Genomic DNA, 24,074 nt, shown 5'->3' on the forward strand with positions numbered 1-24,074 from the left:
TAAGCCAAGTGTATACTTTTTGATAACATGGGGTTCACTCTTCATGTTGCCAGAGCAGTGCCACATATGAACAAATCTAAATAGCTGATATATTGGTAATTGCGCATAAACCAAGGTACCTGTAATAATCAAAAAGAAGCCCAGAAGAGAGAATTAAAGAAGAACAAAAAACGGTGCATGATGGTACGGGCTGCAGTTTTAAGCATGAAGGATCCCAAACAGATTATTCGGGACATGGAGAAATTGGATGAAATGGAACTTAACCCAGTGCAGCAAACAGTTAAATGAGAAGGTGCTGAAGATAAGTGTAAAAAGCTGCGTGAAACCTTTTAACGTATTCTACAACTCTGTGGAAGAGATTCTGGATATTTACAAAGAATTGAGAAAGCTAGAAGTAGAGTATGAACAGAAGAGGGCTCAACCTAGCCAATATTTTGATGCTGTCAAGAATGCTCAGCATGTGGGGTGCCTGGGTGGCGCAGTCGGTTAAGCGTCCGACTTCAGCCAGGTCACGATCTCGCGGTCCGTGAGTTCGAGCCCCGCATCGGGCTCTGGGCTGATGGCTCGGAGCCTGGATCCTGTTTCCGATTCTGTGTCTCCCTCTCTCTCTGCCCCTCCCCCGTTCATGCTCTGTCTCTCTCTGTCCCCAAAAAAAATAAATAAACGTTGAAAAAAAAAAAATTAAAAAAAAAAAAAAAAAGAATGCTCAGCATGTGGAAGTGGAGAGCATTCCCTTGCCAGATATGCCACATGCTCCTTCCAACATTCTGATCCAGGACATTCCACTTCCTGGTGCCCAGCCACGCTCCATCCTTAAAAAGTCCTCGCCTATGACCTTCTACGCAGGTAGTTTCTATACTTCCTCTTCTTGGACATGGTGTTCCACATTTTGCCCCCTGGCAGAAAACCTCCTGGTCCTCCCCCTGGTCCACCACCTCCTCAAGTCTTGCAAATGTATGGCTGTAAAGTAGGCTTTGCTCTAGATCTTTCCCCCTCATAGGTGGGATGAAGACATTTTATGTAGTCCTGAACTTGCTCAACGGGGTCATGATGATGATGTTTCCAGCACCAGTGAAGATGATGGTATTCTGAGGACATGGATCAAGATAAGCATGATGACAGTACTGATGACAGCGACACTGATGGGTCAGATGGAGAAAGTGAAGGGGCTGAATTTGTGCACTGTGATGATAATGAAAGAGACAACAATGAAGAAAAAAAGTCAGGTCTGAGTGTAAGATTTGCACATATGCCTGGAAAATCAAGGAAGAAAAAGAACATGAAGGAGCTGACTCCTCTTCAAGCCATGATGCTTCAAATGGCAGGTCAGGAAGTCCCAGAGGAGGGACGAGCAGTAGAAGAAATTTCAGAGGATGATGATGAAGGTGATTATGATGATTCTGAAGCAGAAAAGCAGTCACAAAAACAGCATAAAGAGGAATCTCTCTTTCTGATGGCACATTTCCCGCCTCTTCATAGCAGCCAGCTCCCACGCAGTCTGTTTCTCCTTCTCAGACACAAGCACCTCCCATGCCAGGACCACCTCCTCTTGGACCACCACCTGCGCCACCTTTACAGTCACCTGGACCACCTGCTTGGCCTTCCTCCTGGACCACTTCCAGGAGCTCCTCCATTCCTGAGACCATCTGGAATGCCAGGGCTCCAGGGGCCTTTACCTCGACTTTTACCTCCAGGCCCACCACCAGGCTGGCCCCCTGGCCCTCCCTCAGGTCCACTTCCAGGTCTGCCTCCTGGCCCTCCTCTTCAGGGACCCCCACCAAGGCTACCTCCCCCTGCACCTCCAAGTATTCCTCCACCCCGTCCTGGCATGATGTGCTCACCTTTGGTGCCTGTACTTGGACCTGCCCCACCTGGGCTTTTCCCACCAGCTCCCTTGCTGAACCCGGGGGTTTTAAGTGCTCCACCCAACTTGATTCAGCAAACCAAGGCGGATGATACAAGCGCAGCCACCATTGAGAAGAAAGCCACAGCATCCATCAGTGCCAAGCCACGGATCACCAATCCCTAGGCGGAGATTACTTGATTTGTGCCCACTGCAATGAGGGTACATCAAGAGAACAAAGGGACCGCTGCTGCTCCCCAGAGAAAGTCAGAGGATGATTCTGCTGTGCCTCTTGCCAAAGCAGCCCCCAAATCTGGTCCATCTGTTCCCATTTCAGGGCAAACTAAGGATGATGTTTATGAAGCTTTCATGAAAGAAACGGAAGGGCTACTGTGACAGCTTTTTTTTTTTTTAATTTTTTAAAATGTTTATTTTTGAGAGACAGAGCACAAGTGGGGGAGGGGCAGAGAGTGAGGGAGACACAGAATCCCAAACAGGCTCCAGGCTCTGAGCTGTCAGCACAGAGCCCAACGCGGGGCTCGAACCCACAGACCGTGAGATCATGACCTGAGCTGAAGTCGGATGCTCAACCCACCGAGCCACCCAGGCGCCCCTGCTGTGACAGCTTTTAATGCCAGAACAGGTTTCTGTTCGCATGAGTGGTTCATGGGGAAAGAGGCTCGTATTAAACTTAGTGAAAGAGCTGCCAGGGTATTTTTAAATTTCATTTCAAGAAATATCCTAAAATTTAGCCTTGTTCAGAATTTATTGCATATAAGAGAGAGTTATTTCATTCAGAATAGATTGGTTATTGAAGCCAGGCTGTTAACATCTATTCCCTTCTTACCACCATTTTCATCCCGTTTGTTTCCCTTCTCCAATTCTTTGGCAGCATGGTCAGGGGATCTTTGTTACTTATTTGTTTTGATTCTCTTCTTGTGTGCTATTGGCACTGGAGTAGAGATTTCTGAAAAAAGTTTATTTTACCCCATCTTGCCTTTTGTGTTTGACCTATTTTAATATTTTCTTGTAAATATTTTGTAATATTTTAGTAAAATGGGTTGCAGTGTCATTTCCTATTACAAATCAAAATATGTGGGAAGAAATTGTACAGTTCTTTGATTAAAATTGTTTCCCACTGACCTAAACTTTGAGTGTTTCATGGAATAAATAAATAAATGTTTCACAAGAAAACATCAACAGCAACAAAGTACCTGTAATAGCCAGAGTCAGATTTGGGAAAGGAAACAACTTGTCCCATCCCACCCAAATCATGTAGTCACAAAGAAAACATATTTTAATTACATAATCTTAAATTACCTAGGATGAAAGTGAGTGATTTAATTAATAATAGATTAATTACTAAATGAATAAACATTTTCCATAAAATTACGACACATCTTGAGATATGTTTTTCCTTATCTTATTATAATTACTTGTTGTGTAAAACAGGTAAACAACATAAATATTTTAAACTAATAATGTACCATTATTTTCTTTGGTAGTTTTTATACAGAACTAATGATTTGAATATTACTTCCCACAGTGATTTAAATCATGTTCTCTTGTGCAAGCTCAATAAATTAATAATAAAGTTATTTTAGAATACATTTATCTCTGCATATGAGAAAAATATGATTTATAAAATGCTTTATGTCAAGTTTTTATCATTAGTTTGGAAGATAAATGTGTACAGTGAGGGTTTTGGGTTTTGTTTACACAGAAGCTAGATTACATTAATTTTTTTGTTTGGGTTTTTTAAGATTGCCTTACACAAATTTCTGTCAACATAATTTCTGTTTTTTTTCTTAATTCCTTTGTAGACCCAAATTGGTGGTTGGGGGAAGGGCATGGGTGCAAGGGGTGAGTAGTTTTCTTTTTCAATTTTCAGGTGACTTTTTTTCGTTTTCATTTTGAACATTAGTTCAAGAGAACAAAACTTGCCCAACCAACAAAGAAAGCTACTGTTGTTCTTAAGCTGAAATACCATATTAGGTCCTGTGTCTTCTGCCAGGTTTTTATATGCTTTTCCTTTTAGTTCAGTTGTATTTTAATTGATATTTTAGACAAGTGATTGAACACTCATGTTCAGTGTTTTTTCTCCTTTTAATCTTTTAAAAATTTAAAAATTTTAAAAAAGATTCTTTGAATCTTTTAAAAAACTTTAAAAAATCTTTTAAAAATCTTTTAATACTCAAAAATATGTAAAACAAATGTAGACTATAATGAATTATTAAATGTAACCTCTACCCAGATCAAGAAAGACAATGTTGCTATTGCTACAAAAGCTGTCTTGGTGCCCACTTTATGATCAGAAGTATTTATTCCCATCCTGCAATATAGGCATTACTATGACTTGTATAATAGTCTCTCTCTGTTTTCTTTTATAATTTTGCCATTTAATCTTTCCTCTCCAAACAATACAATTTAATTTTGCATATTTTTAAGTTAAATGAATCTTGCAACATATATTCTTTTGGATCTGGGTTCTTCTGCACGGCACTATCTTATTTCAAAACTTTACCCGTGTTATATGAACCTAAGATTATTCATAATATTCCGCTGAATGCATGCACCACAGTTTATCCATATTCTGCTGTTGATAGATAGTTGTTTCCAGCTTTTTGCCTATTATGAATAATGCACCTATTCAGAAACGTGCCTCTTGCACATGAGCATGCATTTCTCTAGGATATATGCCCACTCAGAATTTCTGATATATAGGCTCTGCATACGTTCATTCAGCTTAAATGAGAATGCTGTATTAAGCAATTTATACTCCCATGAAAATTGTATGAGATTTCTTTTTGCTCCACATTTTTGGACTACATCCTTTTTGTTTTGTAGCCATTCTACTTGTTATGTAGTAGTTAGTGTGTCTCATTATTTGTACAAAGTTTGAGGTTTTTTTGATGACAATGTCAAACACCTTTTTATATGTTTATTAGACATTCACATAGCCTCTTTTATCAAATGCCTATTAAATCGCTTGCCCATTTTTCTTTTGAGTTCTCTTTCTTTGCTTATTAATTTACATTTCTTTATGTATGCAGAATATGAACCTTTTGTGAACTGTGTATGTTGCAGATGTCTTCTCCCAGTCCAGCTTGACTTTTCACTCTTGTGTCATTGAACATGAGGTCTTAATTTAATGTAGTCAAATTTTTCAGTATTTTCCTTTATGGTTAATGCTTTTGAGCTTTTTTAAAAATTGTTTATTTTTATTTTTGAGAGAGAGCAAGACAGAGTGTGAATGGGGGAGAGGCTGAGAGAGAGGGAGATAGAATCCAAAGCAGGCTCCAGGCTCTGAGCTGTCAGTACAGAACCTGATGTGGGGCTTGAACTCAAGAACTGAACCACAAGATCATGACCTTAGCCGAAGTTGTACGCTTAACCAGCTGAGCCACCCAGGCGCCCCTTCATAGAAATTCTTGAAATCACACTGTGTAAGACCCCCACCCCCCAACTATGTTCTTTTCACTTAAAATTGCTCTGGCTGTTCTAGTATCTTTGCCTTTCCATGTAAATTTTAGATCATTAATATCTAAAAGGAATCCTGCTGAGATTTTGAGTAAGATTACATTGAATCCATAGATCAAATTGACATCTTAGCAATAATGAGTCTTCTAATTCATGAACATGTTATCTCTATGTAGGTTTTCTGTAAGTCTTTAATGAGTATCTTACAGTGAACGTATACGGATCCTGCAAGTTTTTATTAGATTTATACCCAAGCATTTTTCTGGCTTTTCTTTCTTTCCTTCTTTCTTTCATTCTTTTGTATTGTAAATGTAAAGTCTTTAACATTTTTAATTTCCAGTTAATTGCTAGTATGTGGAAATACATTTGCTTGTTGTATATTGACCTTGCATTCAGCAACTTTTCTAAACTCATTTTTGGGTTTTTTACAATAAATTTTCTTGGGATTTTCTCCATGAACAATATGTCATTTATAAATAGAGACAGTTTTATGTTTTCTTTCCCAATCTATATGCCTTTTGCTTCTTTTTATTCTTACTGACTTAGGACTTCCAGTATGAGAATGAATAGGAATGACGAGAGTAGACATCCTTACCTTGTTTCTGATCTTAGAAGGAAAACATTTACTCTTTCACCATTAAATAACTGGTATATTTCTCACGCCAGTCAGAGTCGCCAAAATGAACAAATCAGGAGACTATAGATGCTGGAGAGGATGTGGAGAAACGGGAACTCTCTTGCACTGTTGGTGGGAATGCAAATTGGTGCAGCCACTCTGGAAAACAGTATGGAGGTTCCTCAGAAAAATAAAAATAGACCTACCCTATGACCCAGCAATAGCACTGCTAGGAATTTATCCAAGGGATACAGGAGTACTGATGCATAGGGGCACTTGTACACCAGTGTTTATAGCAGCACTTTTAACAATAGCCAAATTATGGAAAGAGCCTAAATGTCCATCAACTGATGAATAGATAAAGAAATTGTGGTTTATATACACAATGGAGTACTACATGGCAATGAGAAAGAACAAAATATGGCCCTTTGTAGCAACATGGATGGAACTGGAGAGTGTGATGCTAAGTGAAATAAGCCACACAGAGAAAGACAGATACCATATGTTTTCACTTTTATGTGGATCCTGAGAAACTTAACAGAAACCCATGGGGGAGGGGAAGGGAAAAAAAAGAGAGGTTAGAGTGGGAGAGAGCCAAAGCATAAGAGACTCTTAAAAACTGAGAACAAACTGAGGGTTGATGGGGGGTGGGAGGGAGGGGAGGGTGGGTGATGGGTATTGAGGAGGGCACCTTTTGGGATGAGCACTGGGTGTTGTATGGGAACCAATTTGACAATAAATTTCATATATTGAAAAATAAATAAAAAAAAAGAGAAGTTTGCAGCACTCTCAACAATAGCTAAATTATGGAAAGAGCCTAAATGTCCATCAGCTGATGAATGGATAAAGAAATTGTGGTTTCTATACACAATGGAATACTACATGGCAATGGGAAAGAATGAAATATGGCCTTTTGTAGCAACATGGATGGAACTGGAGAGTGTTAACGCTAAGTGAAATAAGTCATACAGAGAAGGACAGACTCCATATGTTTTCACTCCTATGTGGATCCTGAGAAACTTAACAGAAGACCATGAGGGAGGGGAAGAAAAAAAATGGTTAGAGAGGGAGGGAGCCAAAACATAAGAGACTCCTAAAAACTGAGAACAAACTGAGGGTTTATGGGGGGTGGGAGGGAGGGGAGGGTGGGTGATGGGTATTGAGGAGGGCACCTGTTGGGATGAGCACTGTGTGTTGTATGGAAACCAATTTGACAATAAATTTCATAATAAAAAAAAAAGTTAAAAAATAAATAAATAACTGGTATATTTCAAGTTCAAGATTCCCCCCCCCTTTGATAGTAGCTGTAGAATCTGAAACTTACATGATTTTAAAGTTCTACTCTAAATTAAGTTTTAAGGTTATGAAATGTATAATTTACGAGTGTTGCATATTCAGATTACCTTTATTAAGTTGGAATATATGCTTAATTTAACAGTTAAATATCATGGTTATAGACAGTGTATGTGCATATTTTTGTGACAGTCTAGATTTATTTTTCTTCAAGTTGTTACTGTATAAAATGTTACCACTGCTGTAGATTAATACTTAAAGTTGAGTGAGGGCATGTTTGAGTAGCCTCATTCAGGTATTTGTTTATTAATGGAGTGAAATGTCCTGTCACTCCAAGGCACTAATTTAGTTTTTTAAATAGTTTGATCAAAAAAAAAAAAGTTTCATCAAGAAGTGTGAGTAGTGAAGCTATTTCTTAGATGTATCTTACTTGTTTACTAGCCATAAACTGAAAGTGTTAGTAATTGGTTTAAATATATAAATCTTTCAGTTGCATGTATAGTCTTGTAGACAAGAATGTGGTATTTTTATGCTAAAATGATTTGTCTTATGGTAGGTTCACCTGTGTTCTGATTCTTTTCTAAGAAATGAAAATCTCTCACTCTTTTTCCCAGACTTTGTAAGTATCACCTACTTGTAACTAACCCAAATAGAGAGCTGTAGAAAAGAATATTAAGATTGCCATATTGTGGAAAAATTTTCTAGAGTGGGACCATACTTCTACAGTTACGTAAGGGTGAGGAATCCCTTGTTACTGGTATGATTTTTAAAAATACATTATTTTCCAGAATCTAACATATGTTCAGATATTTAGAGATAAACACACGCACATGAAAAATGACTGATTGCTTACATCACTGTTGCTGTTAACTTATTTAAACTCCAAGGAAGTGAAGAGTCCAGAATGTAAACAGCAAGAAGGACCTTGATCTGTAAATCAGGCAAACTAGACTCTAGTCTGTCTTTCAGTAGTTTAGCCTCTCTGAGCCCTGTTCTTCTCATTTGTAAAATGAGGTGATTGAACTTGCTCTCTAAGGCTATTTCTATCCCTAATATATTACTATGACAACTCATTAAACTATTATATTTGCTTTCTAAATTCTATCACTTAAGTCTGGGTTATTTCACAACAATTTTGGGGGAACGGGAGGATATTTCAGCAGATTTAGTTAAGAATCAAGTTAATGGTTCCTTTTTTCTTCTGTTACCCTTTTCAGTGAGTGGTAACAATATTGATTTGAATATTTTCTCTAGGTGTCTTTCTTGTTCTACTTTTCTTACACACATCAAAGGCTATATAAAAATCACAAAGTGGCAGAAACTTTGACTATTTTGTTAGTGCCCATTTATTTCCCATTTTCCTCTAATGCGCAGAGCTCTGATTTTGTTTGGGCATCTGATCCCCCATGTCACTGGAAAATGATCCCCTTCCTACCTCCAGGGTGTCATAATCAAGTGGTTGATGTAGGCATAGCAGGTGACACAAGACTGGACAATGAGAAGTGAGAGAAAGTTACATGGATGCCTTTGGGGCAGTTTCCTCACTGATTAAAAATAGACATAAAGGACACTTCCGGTTTCTAGTTCCATATGTAAGAAACTTGGAAGTCGCCACTCTGTTCTAACAAGTACAAAGCTGAACAGACTGAAAATTTAACAGCTCTTCTTGGGTCCATAACAGCCCTTCTTGTGACCCACGGCAAACCACTGCCCCTAAGATCGGATAGACACAAACGAACATAGAAAGCTGAGGCTTGAAGAGCAGACTCGTGAGTAGCAACTGCTCAGGAATCAGTGCTGGGAAGGAAAAACTGAACTTTAATTGACAGATTGCTGAAGGTTCAGTGTGGATAATTCTGAGAGTTGAAAACACCAGGGGATCCAGTCACAGGCCACCACAGTATTGTAAGGTTTACCTCCAGGAGCCGAATGAGGTTCTCACAGTAAATATCAGAGAAAACCCCTCATGCTTCTAGCAGGGGCCCGGGGTGGGGGGGTGGGGAGCATTTTGAAATATGACAGAGCACTCCGTCCTTTTTTATTTTTTAATGTTTTATTTATTTTTGAAAGAGTGCAAACCAGGGAGGGGCAAAGAGAGAGGGACAGAGTATCTGAAGTGGGCTCTGCGCTGATAGCAGCAAGCCTGATGTGGGGCTTGAACTCTTAAACTGTGAGATCATGACCTGAGCTGAAGTCGGATGCTCAACTGACTGAGCCATGCAGGTGCCCCCAGAGCACTCTGTTCTTAACAAGTCCTGCCCTCTGCGGGAGACTAGTTAACCAGAGGCTGACTGACTCTGGAGGAAAGGAAATACCCAACTCCAGCCCCCTCTAGCCATTCTGTCCCACCTGGAGGCGGGGGAGGGTGGCTGGGAAACACTTGTGAAGTTCACAGACCAGAGGTATAAGCTCACTAAATAAAAAACCTAATCATAGGACACTTCCCCTCCCCTCACACCTCACAACACATTAATTATGAAAGGCCTATTTACACTGGTTCCTTTTACCCAGTACATCATGCCTGGTTATCAAGAAAAAATTAGAAGATATATAAAAGGCAAAAAGCACAGTTTGAAGAGAGATGGAAATCCTAAGAAAGAACCAAAAGGAAATGCTAGAGATCAAAAACAGTAAAAGATAAAAAAGGAAAAAGTTTTTGTTGAACTTCTTAAATAGACTGGACATAACTGAAGAAAAATCTCTGAGCTAGAAGACCTAACAATAGAATCCTTATAAACTGAGAAAGCAAAGAAAATAAAGACTTAAAATAACAGAGTATCTATGAGACAACTACAAAAGGTGTAACCAACTTGTAATAGGAATCCCAAAAGGCAAAGGAAGAAAAAGGAGCAGAATAAACATTTGAAACAATCATGACTGAGAATTTTCCCAAACTAAAGACCCTAAGCTACATATCCAGGAAGTTCAGAGAACACTAAGCAATATAAATACAAATAACACAGCTACAACAACAAACAACAGCTAGGTGTATCATTTTGCAAATTGTAGAAAACGATAGAGAAAAAATACCGTACCTATAAAAGAGCAAAGATAAGAATTATATTCAACTTCTCAGAAACCATACAAGCAAGAAGAGAGTGGAGTGAAATATTTAAAAAGGTAAAGGAGAATGGAGCCTGGGTGGCTCAGTCAGTTAAGCATCTGACTCTTGATTTTAGCTCAGGTCATGATCTCATGGTTTGTGGGTTTGAGCCCTGTGTCGGGCTCTGCACTGACAGCGTGGGGCCTGCTTGGGATTCTATGTCTCGCTCTCTCTCTGCCCCTCCCCCTGTGCTCACTAGCTCTCTCTCATAAATGAATGAGTGAATGAATGAATACATAAGTGAAATAAAAAGGTAAAGGAGAATAAAGATTTTCTTAAGCAAATAAAAATTAAAGAAGTTTGTTACTGGTAGACCTGCCTTGTAAGAAATGTTAAATGAAGTTCTTACATGGAAGGAAAATAATACAGATCAAAAACTCAGATTTACATAAGGAAGAGAATTGAGTATGTCAAAGTAAAATGAAAATAGTTTTCTTATTTTTAATCTAATGTATAAGCTTGTTTAAAGTAACATTGTATTATGTGTGCTTATATATGTGTATATATATATCCTACGTATATACAACATGTGTGTGTGTATACGCACATATATATTTTTTTCATTGTTTATACTTCTATGTAAGTGAAATGGATGACAGCAATGATACAAGGGACAGGAAGGAGAATTAGGATTAATTTGTTATTAATAAGACATTGCCTATTAAGTGGTATCGTGATATTTGAAAATAGATTTGGATTAGTTGTGAATTTCTACTGTAAACTCTAGGGCAACCATTAAAAAAATTATTTTTCAAGTATAACCAATATTCTGAGAAAAGAAAATGGAGTCATACTACAGGCTCAGTTAAAACCACAAAATGCAGAAAAAGAGTGAAGGATAAAAACAGGAACAAAAAATGAGGGAAACAAACAAAAATGTAGCAAATAATAGATAATAATCCATCTGTATCACTAATGCTCTGAGTATACCAGTTAAAAGACAGAGATTGTCATTAGTGGATCGTAAAACAAGACCCAATTATATGTTGTTTTTGAGAAACCTACTTTAAATAAAAAGAAATCTATAGATTAAAAGTAAATGGATGATGAAAAATATGCTAGCACTTATCAAAAGAAGGCAGGAGTAGCTATATATACTTCAGACAGAATAGACTTCAGAGCAAGGAAAGTTATCAGGGATAAAGAAGGGTGTTAAATAATAATAAAAGTGTCATTTCTTCAGGAAGAAATAACAAACTTTAATGTGTATGCACCTAACAGCAGAGTATCAAGTTATGGAGATAGTATAAACATGAAGGGTTGGTGGGGGATGGAGATGAACAGGTAGAACACAGAGGATTTTTAGGGCAGTGAAAATACTCTGATAATATAATGATAGATAAGTGTCATCATGCATTTGTCCAAACCCATAGAATTTACATCATCAAGAGTGAAACCCAAGGTAAACTTTGGATGATTATGATGTGTCAGTGTAGGTCCATCACCTACACTGTACATTGTAACAAATGTATCACTCTATTAGGGGCCGTTGATAATGGTGGGTGCTGTGCACGCCTGGAAGTAGGGAGTATATTGGAAATCTGTACCTTCCCTTCATTTTGCTGTGAATCTAAAACAATTGTCTCTTTTTTATATAGTTTTTTTCATGTTTATTTAAACATTTCTTTAATGTTTATTTATTTGGCGGGGGGTGGGGGGGGGAGAGGCGGGAGGGACAGAGAGAGGAGACACAGAATCTGAAGCAGGCTCCAGGCTCTGAGCTCTCAGCACAGAGCCTGATGCGAGGCTCGAACTCATAAACTGTGAGATTGTGACCTGAGCCGAAGTTGGTTGCTTAACTGACTGAGCCACCCAGGTGCCCCAACAATTATGTTAACTAAAAAAACATTTTTTTAATATAAAAAATAAGAGCACAAGAGAGGAAGAGATGGCTTTTTTTCCCCTGCTACTGGCTGTTGTTTGGGGTGAACTAGCTTGGATGAGCCTATACACTGGTTATGTTGTTGTGGTTGGCAAAGTAGAAAGGTAGAATTTCTTACACCTGGATGATGTCTTTGAGTTGCTAAATCAACCAGTTTTGCCCCTATCCTGTATAAGAGTAAATCTTATTTTTAAACCATTTTTTAAAAATGCTTATTTTTTTTGAGAGAGAAAGAGTGTGAGCCGGGGAGGGGCACAGAGACAGGGAGAGAGAATCCCAAGCAGGTCTGTGCTGTGAGATCTGTGAGATCATGACCTAAGCCAAAATCAAGAGTTGGACACTTAACTGTCTGAGCCACCCAGATGCCCCTTAAACCATTTTTAGTTAGTGTTTTTCTGTACTTGGAAAGCTACATAGAATACAATTAAAACACTAATTGTAGACATTAATTTTGTGTCCTGATAGTGCTGCTTTAAAAATCCCATTAATACAGAATTGAACTAAGAGAATAATTTTCTCCCTTTTCCTGCCTCTCTTTCTCCTTCCTTATCTCTTACTCCCCTTCCCTAGCTTCCCTAGCTTCCCTAGAGTATGTTGATTACAGTGTTCTTTGTAAAATAACTGAGGGGGTCATATAAAATCTCCTTGTCTACTATCATCCAAAGTGATTGTTACTGTCAAAAACTAAACTCTTGTAGTTACTTTACATTTTGAATTGTGCTTCTGTTTGACTTTAATTTGTATCTGTCTTAGGAGTTTTGACCATGAGTTTGATAAATTCAAGCTAGGAAATATTTATTAAACATCCATTGTATTGTTCTGGGTTTCTTAAAGATTGGATTACCTTTGTTGTAGTGAAGAGATTAGGATTTATGAAGAATCCCTTGCCATGTGTAAGATATGTTATTTGAGATGAAATGTTTTTGTTTTTTAGTTTAACCAGAAGAATTAACTGATTCATTTATATTATTTAAAACATAGCTGATTATATTACATTGTTCATTGGTAAATTGTCTGGTAGAATTATTATTGCTAAATTTTCAGAAACTTAGGAGTTTAGACATACATACCTATGCAGTGTCTCTAGTATTTAAATATATACAATCCTGATCTCAATCTAGCTAATACAGCTTTTCTAAAGGGATGAAAAGAAAGGTAGTATTCTTTATTACCTGATTGTTCCTTAGCTATTCCTTTTCCTTTCTCTGTGACTATAGAAAGGGAATAGAGAAACACATCATTTATAAGTTAGTGATAGTTCTGTCCTGTGTCTAAAAGTAATAAGCTAGATTTCAGCTTCCTTAAGGTGTGGGGAAACTCCGCCTCCAGCTTAAGGTGTGGGGAAACTCCGCCTCCAGCCCAAATTGCTGAGCAGTTTACTTGGAGCAGTTTTGCTGCTTTCAGAGACTCTCAAGAGAAGCCACAACTGGTCCAGCTTCGAATAGATAGCGATTGAATGGACTGCTTACATTTAGTTGTAGTTGTTAATTATAATTGTCAATAGAACATTTTAATGAAAAGCATGAGTTTGGAGGTAGTTTCCTCATCTTTAAAAATAATATGTTAAACTATACAGTAAGTTTGCAAAATAAAACAGCTGTTTCAAGTGCTTTATGCAATGCCTACCACAAAATAAAGATCTGTAGGGTTGCCCTCATTTTCTGAGAAACTCTCCCCATTCCACATAGTTACTGTGATCAGTGTGTTGATATTGTATTTTGTACATAAAATATAACTTCTTTACCTATTCTCACTTGATTGATACATGAGTAGGATCTAACCAAAATAGAGTCAATCAGAATACTATTTTAGGATTTGGAATTAAAAGACTTCTCTTTGGACTACTGAAGTTCTAAGAGTAAATCTCAGGATCTGTATGGATGTTTTTTTTTTTTTGTTTTGTTTTGTTTTTTAACTATGAGGAAAAGTGTTGTTGGTGAAGGGAGGGAAAAAAAGCCGATACATGGAAAAACAGAGACAAAAAGTGGTCCTGAATGTGTAAAGTGCTTGATTTTAGTTCTTATGGTCTAGCCATGCCCCTTCCTTACCTAAATTTTGTTTGTTTGATACCCAATTCCATGAGGCATTTCACTCTTTTTAATAAGTCCATTTTGCCTAAACTAGTTTAATTTAGATTTCTGTCACTTGCACCCAGTAATATCTAATACCTGTATTAAATAAATAGTAACTATTAAGGGCAATTAGAGAACAAGACAATAATGTACTTAGTTGAAACACTTTTTATTTCAAGTTATATTAGTCTGCTAAATGCTAATGATTTTTCATGTCATAATCTGAAACTTTAAGTTTCCATAGAGGTTTTCATAATATTTCTTGGGAAAGAGCGATAGCATACGTCTTAGAACTGGGTTTTAATTCATTTATGAAGAGTTGTCTGTACCCAGGAATTTGGATAGCCATCTCTTAGAGGCAGTTCTAGAATGTGCTTTGTTCTAGGACCCCAAAGTCAATTATAGAAATCTTCTACAACCTATAATACATTAGAATATCATGATTCATGGCAGATTTTCTTCATTAATATTTTAATTTATTTAAACCTCTCTAGTGCCTATGAGTTATATAACTTTGAGTCAAGTGCTATATGGGCATAAAATTAGACAACTTATTTTCTCTAGATATTTATTACTTAATAATGAAGCCATGACATAAACCCAAAATTGAACAATAACCAAAATGTCAGCTGCGTGGTACAGATGACAATGTCATAATAGGGAACACAGAGTGATTTGAGTGTACTCACATGTTCTTGAAGCCTTGGTAAAGGAGATAGAACTTGGGCTGTGAAGACTGGAAGGGATTTGGGTAGGGGAAAGACATTCTGGGCAAAGGGAACAAAGGTGAAAGATGACAATGTGCCATTACTCATTCTGTTAATAGAAATTAACTATTGTGGTTCCAGCTATAGGTTAGTGGCTTTTGAATATCAGGTTATAGAGGTAGAGTGGAGATGATTGGTGGTGGTCACAGTCACTACAGGGATTGAGCAGGGTAGCTAATGAATGTGAAATTGCCTTCCAGGTTTGATCTGCTAGCAGGTAAACCGGTTGGATCTCTAACGTGATTTGAGGATGAGAGGATAAGGTTGGAGGATAGTAGTGAATTTAAAAATAAAACATAATCAGGGCACCTGGGTGGCTTGGTCGGTTGAGCATCTGACTCTGATTTCAGCCCAGGTCATGGGATTGAGCCCTGCATCAGGCTCCACACTGAGTGTGGAACCTGCTTAAGATTCTCTCCCTCTCTCCCTCTCTCCCTCTCTCCCTCTCTTCCTCTCTTCCTCTCTTCCTCTCTCCCTCTCTCCCTCTCTCCCTCTCTCCCTCTCCCCCTCTCCCCCTCTCCCCCTCTCCCCCTCTCCCCCTCTCCCCCTCTCCGCCTCTCTCCCTCTCCCTCTCCCTCTCCCTCTCCTTCTCCCTCTCCCTCTCCCTGATTGCACTCTGTCTCTCCCTAAAATGAAATTTTAAAAACTAAAAAAGTAAATAAAACACAATTTAAGGATTGTTCCAAACAGCTATAAGTATACAAAGTACCACTATGTACCAGAGTAAGCTAGAGTTTTATTTGAAGCAGCTACAGATATCCACCAGCACCCTACAGAACCATATCCCAAGGCTGAGGTTCCTTGTGTGCAGTTTTGAGAACAGCCAGGCCTTATAACTTATTTATGAAAGGGTAGGACAAGATTGGATCTGATAAAGTCCTAGGTAAGTTCAGCTGAACTCAGTGGACCACAAACAGCATTGGAAGTTAATAGCTGACTACTATACATGGGAGTTTCAGTCTGATAGTACAGATAAAAGAGAAAGGGAAAAAAATTACTAAGAAAATTTTGATTAAAATTTGGTAAGAAAAGTGAAGTCAGGCCACAGAATGTTTTGAAGGAGAATTATTAGTTTTAAGCAGACCATGGTGCTTAAAGCTCCCGTGCATAATGGAACATTACAAATAGAGGCTGTGTAAGAAGTTAGGAGCCCAACTGCCTGTGTTTGAATGTTGATTCTGCCACTGCCACATGATCTTGAGTAAGTTCCTTAAACCTTCCTGTGCCTTGATTTCTCTATCTGTAGAATAAGGAAATACATTGGTTCCTTAACCCTGCAGGGTAAAGTGCTTGGGGCAGTCCTAGCAGAAAGTAAGCACTAGATAAGTGTTGATTGTTGAGATTTTTAGGATTATTATTCTTAAGAGGTTACAGCTAATATATATAAACACTTTCAGTTACTGGACAAGGGCAGAATTACAGAATTGAGTCCTTGCTATGAAAGTCGTGGTTGAATCCATGTAAGTGGATAAATTCTCACAGTCTCTAAGTATTTCTTGTGCAAATGTTCTGTTTCACTTTCACTTTAGCATTTCTGACTTTTCACTTTTTGGTTTTCCTACCCTATATGTTTCCTCTCATTCCAACCTGATCCTGAAATCTGCTTTATATTAAAAGCTCCTACACAAAATATTGAGAATGTACAAGTACAGTTTTAGTTCCCAGATTTTACTTAAGATACTTCCCCTTAGATACAACCTTTTCCTGACCTGTGCTTGGGATCTACCATGGATTCCCTTCTTTCTCACAGCCTCATTCCCTAGGTTGTCCAATCTTGCTTGCCTATGTTTTATAGACTCCTTTTGGAGCTCACTATAACACAACATATAAACCAAAATATAATAGGATTTTTCTGAATACTTTTTTAAAACTTTAAAGAAATTATAGATACATCAGAAATTGCAGAAGTGGTACAGAGAGATCCTTTCTTTCCATCAACCAGATTCTTCAAATGTGGTGACATCATACTGTGCGTTATTAAAACCAGGAAACTGATATTGGTACAATACAACTAATTACAGAATAGACTTCTCTTGGATTTCACCAGTTTTTTTGCATTCATTTATTTATTTTGCATTCATTTATTTGGCATTGTCTTTATGAATAATCATATGACATTTTGTCACATGTGTAGAGTTGTATAACTACCAACATGTTTAAGATACAGAACTGTTGCATCACTGTGAAGAACTCCTTCACGTTCAGATCACTTGCGTATCTCTCTTTTGTATGTACCAGCTCGGCATATTGGCCCAACCCCAAATTGTTAGCAACCCCTGATCTTCTTAACCCATCTATTGTAGGCCATCTTCTTTCAGGATTATTGTTTGTTAGAGTTATAGCTATTTTTTGTTTGTTCTTATTTGGGGAGTGTGGGCAGTTAAGTTTTGGTTGCCCTAATCATGTGCACAAAATATTTTTTCTGAGTATTTACATAAGAACTGTAAGAAAAGTGTACTTCAAAATATATGATCAAATCTATGTGATCAAAGTTAATATTTGTTGTTTGAGTCTAGTGTATATATTCAATAATTCTAGTTGGGATTATTTTAAGAATACTACATTGAGATGCAGTGGTTTCTTAAAAAACTGACTTCATATCTGAGAAACATTGTTTTTGTAATGTGTACCTGGTACTTGTGAAAATGCCTGGGATATTAAAATATTTTTAGGATTTTTAATAAATAGCTTTTCAGTTGGTATAAATGTTATTTTTAATTTTTTCCTTTTTTACTTTTTGAAACATGTACATGGTAATAACTCCAAACAATACCAAAGGCACAAATAGTGAAAACTCTTTCTCACACTTTAAACCCTAGTCCGCCAGTTCCCGTTCACCCAGAGGTAATCACTCTATTAGTTTCTTGAGTATCCTTCCAAAGATATTTTATGCATAATCAAGCCAAAGTGGATGTAGAACCTTTTATCATACAATTGTTCTAAGCCTGCATTTTTTCATTTAACACTGTGCTTTAAAGACTTTTCCATTGATAAGGAACATTGAGGTGTGCTTGTTTTTTTTTAAATTGGGGGCATGGTGTGATATTAGGATTTATAATAAAAAGTATATATTTGGTCTCTGTTCCCATTTCTGGCAGTGAGCTCCTAAAAACCCTTGAAATTTCCTGTGAGAGAGCAATGAAAGATGTCTTTTTTATGTAAATGAAGTGACTTTTGGAAAGCTTAGAATGAGGGCTCCTTGCCAGTGGAGCCAACCTTGTGATTAGAGGGTGGGGACTCTCAGTCCCCCTTTCCCCCAGTACCACTGCCTCTGGGGAGTGGATTAAGCTTAGTTGCCAGCAGGTGTTGATGTTTATCAGTCATGTCTACTAAGGAAACCTCCATAAAAGTCCCAAAGGAGGGGGTTTGGAGAACTTCCAGGTTGGTTGACCAGAAACCCTTACACCTGCCACTGTGCTGGATCTGAAACACTACCACGATTAAAGTTCTTTGTTCAGCATCTCACTCTATGTTTCTTGTCCATGTGGCTGTTGGTTCGTACCCTCTAATGTCCTTGTAATGAACTGGCAGTCTAGTGAGAAAAACTGGTTTACTGAACCCTGTGAGCACTGTAGCATGGAGGGTGTCAGGGGAACCTTTGATTAATAGCCATTTGGTTAGAAGAAGTACAGGTACACAACCTGGACTTGCTATTGGCATTTCAAGTGCAGGGGAGGTCTTGTAAGACTGAACCTTTAGCCTATGGGATCTGATGCTCTCCCCTAGTCTGAGTTGAATGGTAACACCATTCTGTATTGGGGCTTTGCTTAGATGTGTGGAGGGAAGAAAACCTGCACAATGAAACTGGATGTAGAACCCTTACATGGTATTTCACTTTATGAATGTACAACTAGAAGTTCTCTCATCTGATAGCTTTTATAACTGGTAGTTAATAAGTTTGACAGAGGGAACTATAAAAAGTGATCTTTGGGCTTTTTATTGTAATAATGTTTACTTGACAGCCATCTTTTTTTTTTTTTTTTTAATTGAGCTGAGGCTTTTTTGTTGACAATGTGGATTCTGCTGTTCATTGTTATCTTCCTTGTATAGACCCTGCCCCCAGTGCATTATCTGTAACCCATTTTGGGTTTAAGTGGTGTGAGAATTTAGACACTTAAGAATCAAACTTAGAGGGAGCCTGGTTGGCTCAGTCAGTTAAGCTTCTGACTCTGGATTTTGACTCAGGTCATGATCTCACTCTTTGTGGGATTGAGCCCCAGGTTACGCTCCGCGCTGACAGCATGGAACCTGGTTGGGATTCTCTCTCTCCCTCTCTCTACTCCTCCCCTGCTTGTTCTCTCTCTCTCTCTCTCTTTCTCTCTGTCTCTTTTTCTCAAAATAAATAAACATTAAAAAAAGAATCAAACTTAGGGCAAAACTGCCCATTTGTTGACTATTTTCCTTAGTGATTCATTTCTCAGCCACACCCAGTTCAGTAGCACTTTTTTTGATAGCTTACCTTTATTGAGTCTTTATGTGATATTCAGTCTAGTGATCATAGAAACAGTTTGCTTTTCCCACTCCTATTTTATCAGCTTAAATAATACTTAAATTACATAGTTATGATTGCAGTTTGGACGAACATTTGTGGTAACAAACACATCTTATCCTTGATAAATAGACACCCAGTGGTGGGAATAAAAGTGGTAGCCTAATAGTCAAAATACACCGTGTGCCAGAGTCCTCATTAGTTTTACACAGGAAAACAGAGTATCGATTAATCATGTGAGTCAGTTAAATGAAGGTTGGTTAAGAGCTTCTTGTATTTCATTTGAGATCGCCATTCGCCTGTTGGTGGGCATTTAAATTGTTTCCAGCATTTTGCTTCCTACAATAATCAATAAATATACTTAATCATTTTGTTTGCATATACATAGGAATATCTTTATCTAAAAATTCCCTGAACTAGAATTAGTGTGTACAAGGGGATAGTCATTTTTTCATATTAGTAAATTTTGCTAGAGGGAAACCTTTAATAGTGTGTAATTATCAATACTTAACTATCGTAAAGTAAAATATAGGTAGATTTATTTCTTTTAAAATTATCCAATGTGTTCCTTTTTTCCTTTAGTTTGATTTGTACAGAGGAAAACTATGTTCATGAGTCATAAAATACATGAATAGTATTCAATGCATTGAGTCATAGAATTCCAGACATCACTCACACGTAAATGACTCACTTTGTGTGTGTGCTGTGTGTGTGGTTTATCCTTTGCAATAGATATGTTTCTCAATTTGAGTAAGTCTGATCATATTTAAACACTCTAGGGAAGTTTGCTGTGTTAATGATTAATACTGAAAAGCCTTAAACCAAGGATCCTTTTATTAAAATGACTAAATTAGGACTCAGCTTTGAATAAAGTCTGAGATTTTAGTGGCTCTAATGTTGGTTATCAACAACTATTCAGTGATTTCTGTGCAAAGAATTCTGTTTGGTGGGGTATATACTGGAATAAAAAACATGATCTTGTGGAAATTAATTGTGGTTAGAGAGACATGAGCTCTTATCACTAAACAATTTTAATAGCCACTGTACCAACCTCCCGTTACTGAAGCATCTGTTAATACCTAAATGATAAAAAGCAGTATCACAAATGTATTAAAGTTATATGAAAAAGCCAATGAAGAGCAAGTGATAAATACACACATTTTTATAATACCTTTTTATATGCTACTGTTAAGCCTTTTTTGGACTGCCTATTAATATTATTTTCATCTCTCTTTTGACTAGCAACTTTTTTCCTAATTTATTCTCAATTGTCCAACTATTCTTTCTTAAAATATTTGGGGTATTGCCAAACTAGAAAATTATTGCATTGTGAAATAAACTTTTTATTTTTCTTAAAATTTGAAAGCTATCATATTCTAATACGGTAAGAGACACCAAACCTCTTTAAGTGAGAAATTTATTGGGGCAGCTGGGCGGTTCAGTTGGTCGAAACTCCCAATTCATGATTGCAGCTCAGGTCACAATCCCAGCGTTTGTAGGATCAAGCCCTGCGTTGGGCTCGGCGCTGAGCATGGAGCCTGCTTAAGATTCTCTTTCTCCCTCTGCCCCTCTCCCCCACATGCATGTGCTCTCTCAAATAAATAGATAAATAAATAGGAAATTTATTTCTCCTAATAGTATAGGAGTTAGTGGTCCAGGTTTGTAGAGCAACTCTGTTCTATAGAAGATCATTCAACATCTAATTGCTTGATAGCCTTCTAGTATATTGGCCTAACCTCTGTAGAATCAAAGCTGGCTCAGTTTCACATCTGCCTTCCAGCCTGTGGGAAGTGGGAAAGTATTAGTCCTTCTCTAAGGTGGTTGTCTGCTAAATTAAAGATGACCTGAAAGTTGTGTCTTTACTTCCACCTTACATACCATACTGGTCCACACTAAGTAACAAAACCTAAAGGCAGACTAGGAGTATATTCTGTTACTGCATGGGTAAATAACCAGCTACAACTTTATTCGTATGGACAAAAGGGAAAATAAATAATGGAAAACAACTAACAGTCTATCACAAAGCTGTATCCAAAAATTTGGGTGTAAATTTCAAAATAACTCTATGTAAATAGCTTTCTCAGATGCAACCAAGTCAGCAATACCCTTGTAACTTTAGATGAGGTGTAAACATGAATTAAAAATCCCTGAATGTCACTTTACCCCACAATCTTGCTTCTGAAACTGGAGATCATTGGTGTTTGAGCAGGGGAGGTACATGACGCCTTGCATGTTGTAGTTGTAGTTGTAGCTTCTCTTCTTGAAGGAAGATTTGGAAGACTGTATTTTTTAATGACAGTATAATTAAATACACTGTTACATTAGTTTCAGGTGTAAAGTGTAATGGTTCAGTAGTTTTATACATTTCTCAGTGCTTATCAAGATAAGTGTACTCTGAGTCCCTTTTATCTGTTCCACCCATCCCCCAACTCATCTCCTCTTTGGCAACCACCAGTTTGTTCTCTGTATTTTATTTTATTTTATTTTATTTTTTTTCAACGTTTATTTATTTTTGGGACAGAGAGAGACAGAGCATGAACGGGGGGAGGGGCAGAGAGAGAGGGAGACACAGAATCGGAAACAGGCTCCAGGCTCTGAGCCATCAGCCCAGAGCCTGACGCGGGGCTCGAACTCACGGACCGCGAGATCGTGACCTGGCTGAAGTCGGACGCTTAACCGACTGCACCACCCAGGCGCCCCTGTTCTCTGTATTTTAGAGTGTGTGTATGTTAGAGTGTGTGTATGTTGGTTTTTTTTTTTTGTCTCTTTTTTTTCTTGGTTCATTTGTTCAGTTTCATAAATTCCACCTAAATTCATATGATATTTGTCTTTCTTTGCCTGACTTATTTCACTTAGCATTATTGCAAGTGGTAAGATTTTATTCTTTTTTTTTTTTTTTATGGCCGAGTAGTAGTCCATTGTGTAAAAATGCCACATCTTTATCCGTGTATCTATGGATAGACACTTGTGTTGCTTCCATGGTTGTATGTAATGCTGCAGTAAACATAGGGATGCATATATTTTTTGGAATTAGTGTTTTTCTTTTTTGGAGGTAAATATCCAATAGTGGAATTGCTGGATCATATGGTAATTCTATTTTTAATTTTTTGAGGAACTTTCTTACTGTTTTCCACAGTGGCTGCATTAATTTGCATTCCCACTATCAGTGCACAAGGGTTGCCTTTTCTCCATATCCTTGCCGATACTTGTTATTTCTTGTCTTTTTTATTTTGGTGATTCTGACAGGTGATATCTCATTGTGGTTTTAATTTACATTTCCCTGATGATTAGTGATGTTGAACAACTTTCCAAGTGTCTGGTGGGCATCTGCATGTCTTCTTTGGAAAAATGTCTATTCAGGTTCTCTGCCTATTTTTTAATTGGATTGTTTGTTTGTTTGTTTGTTTGTTTTGGTGTTGAGTCATACAGATTCTTGATATAGTTTGGATATTAACCCCTTATAGGATAGATCAGTTACAAGTATCATTTCCCATTCAGTAGATTGCCTGTTTGTTTTTGTTGATGCTTTATTTGTTTTGCTGTGCAAAATGGAAAACTGTATATTTTTTTATGTTTACAAAGATAGGAATATATTTTAGAGCCACAAACAAAATTGGCAGGAATTTTAAGAAAAACCTTACGACTGTCTTAAGGGATAACTTCAAATCCCCAGAGAAATATTCTGGGGTACCTGTGGAAACATTTTGATAGGCAAAACTTTTGGTTTGTTAGGGTTTGTTTTATTTAGTTAGGTTAACAATTCCAAACTATGTAAAATTGTGGAAATGTATTGAGGAGGAATAGGATGAAGTAAAAGAAATTTGCATTCGTATATCAGCAGCATATAGGCATCTTTATTCAAAGAAAGCCTAAGAAGCTATTTCTCTGTTCACCTTAGGTTTTATTTTTGCTGTACTTTATATTTAAGGCCAAAATATTTTTTCAGGTCTTTCTTCTCCTAGCAAGGAAATATTTTGTTAATGGGACTTGCTGACTTAGACTAGGGTTGTGGAACTTGTAAGTTGGTAGTTCATGGTTCTTCTTCATTTAAAGTACACTGAAATCAAGTTTATATTAAAACTTAAGTTCCCCATTTCCTTCTTCTCACAGGACAATGAAAAGAGAACTCCACTGCATGCTGCTGCCTATCTTGGAGATGCAGAAATCATTGAACTGCTTATTTTATCTGGTATGTAAAGCTCTATATAATAAGAGCACATGATGCATATTTTTGTCATAATTAATGTTTATCAAACCTAGTTGACTATTTCCTTATATTTGTTTCCTAAGCTGAAACTTGCTTGTTCATTCTACAGCTGACCTTCTGTCACGTGCTAGGTCCTACTGTAGTGCGTAGAGTACATCAGAGAGCAAAACAAAGATTACTGCCCTTCTGGAGTGTATACTCTAATAAGGAAAAACAGGCTATAAATACAAGTAAATAAATGTAATAGCATGTTAGAAGATGATAACTGCTATAGAAAAATAAAAAGGTAGGTGAGAATTATGGGGTGAGATGAGCAGTATAT

General features: G+C 37.4%; 1 protein-coding gene and 1 pseudogene across 12 annotated transcripts in view; both read left to right on the forward strand.

Moving 5' to 3' along the window:
• The window catches only part of ANKRD28 (ankyrin repeat domain 28), a 200,628-nt gene that overhangs the window by 91,570 nt on the left and 84,984 nt on the right, over positions 1-24,074 (forward strand). For 9 of the 12 annotated variants that reach the window (XM_086674248.1, XM_086674254.1, XM_086674249.1 and 6 more), the window contains one exon: positions 23,656-23,734. In XM_086674248.1, coding sequence (XP_086530374.1) covers positions 23,656-23,734 — 79 coding nt within the window. Of the gene's footprint in view, positions 1-7,788; positions 7,852-23,655; positions 23,735-24,074 lie in introns of those variants that run through there. The other 3 variants (XR_015239964.1, XM_086674247.1, XM_086674250.1) reach the window with 2 other exon arrangements.
• Positions 178-2,767, forward strand: LOC112849386 (WW domain-binding protein 11-like; annotated as a pseudogene).

The sequence above is a fragment of the Puma concolor genome, chromosome C2, assembly GCF_028749965.1.
Source record: "Puma concolor isolate L17-30 chromosome C2, mPumCon1.1.hap2, whole genome shotgun sequence".
In the NCBI taxonomy this organism is placed as follows: domain Eukaryota; kingdom Metazoa; phylum Chordata; class Mammalia; order Carnivora; family Felidae; genus Puma; species Puma concolor.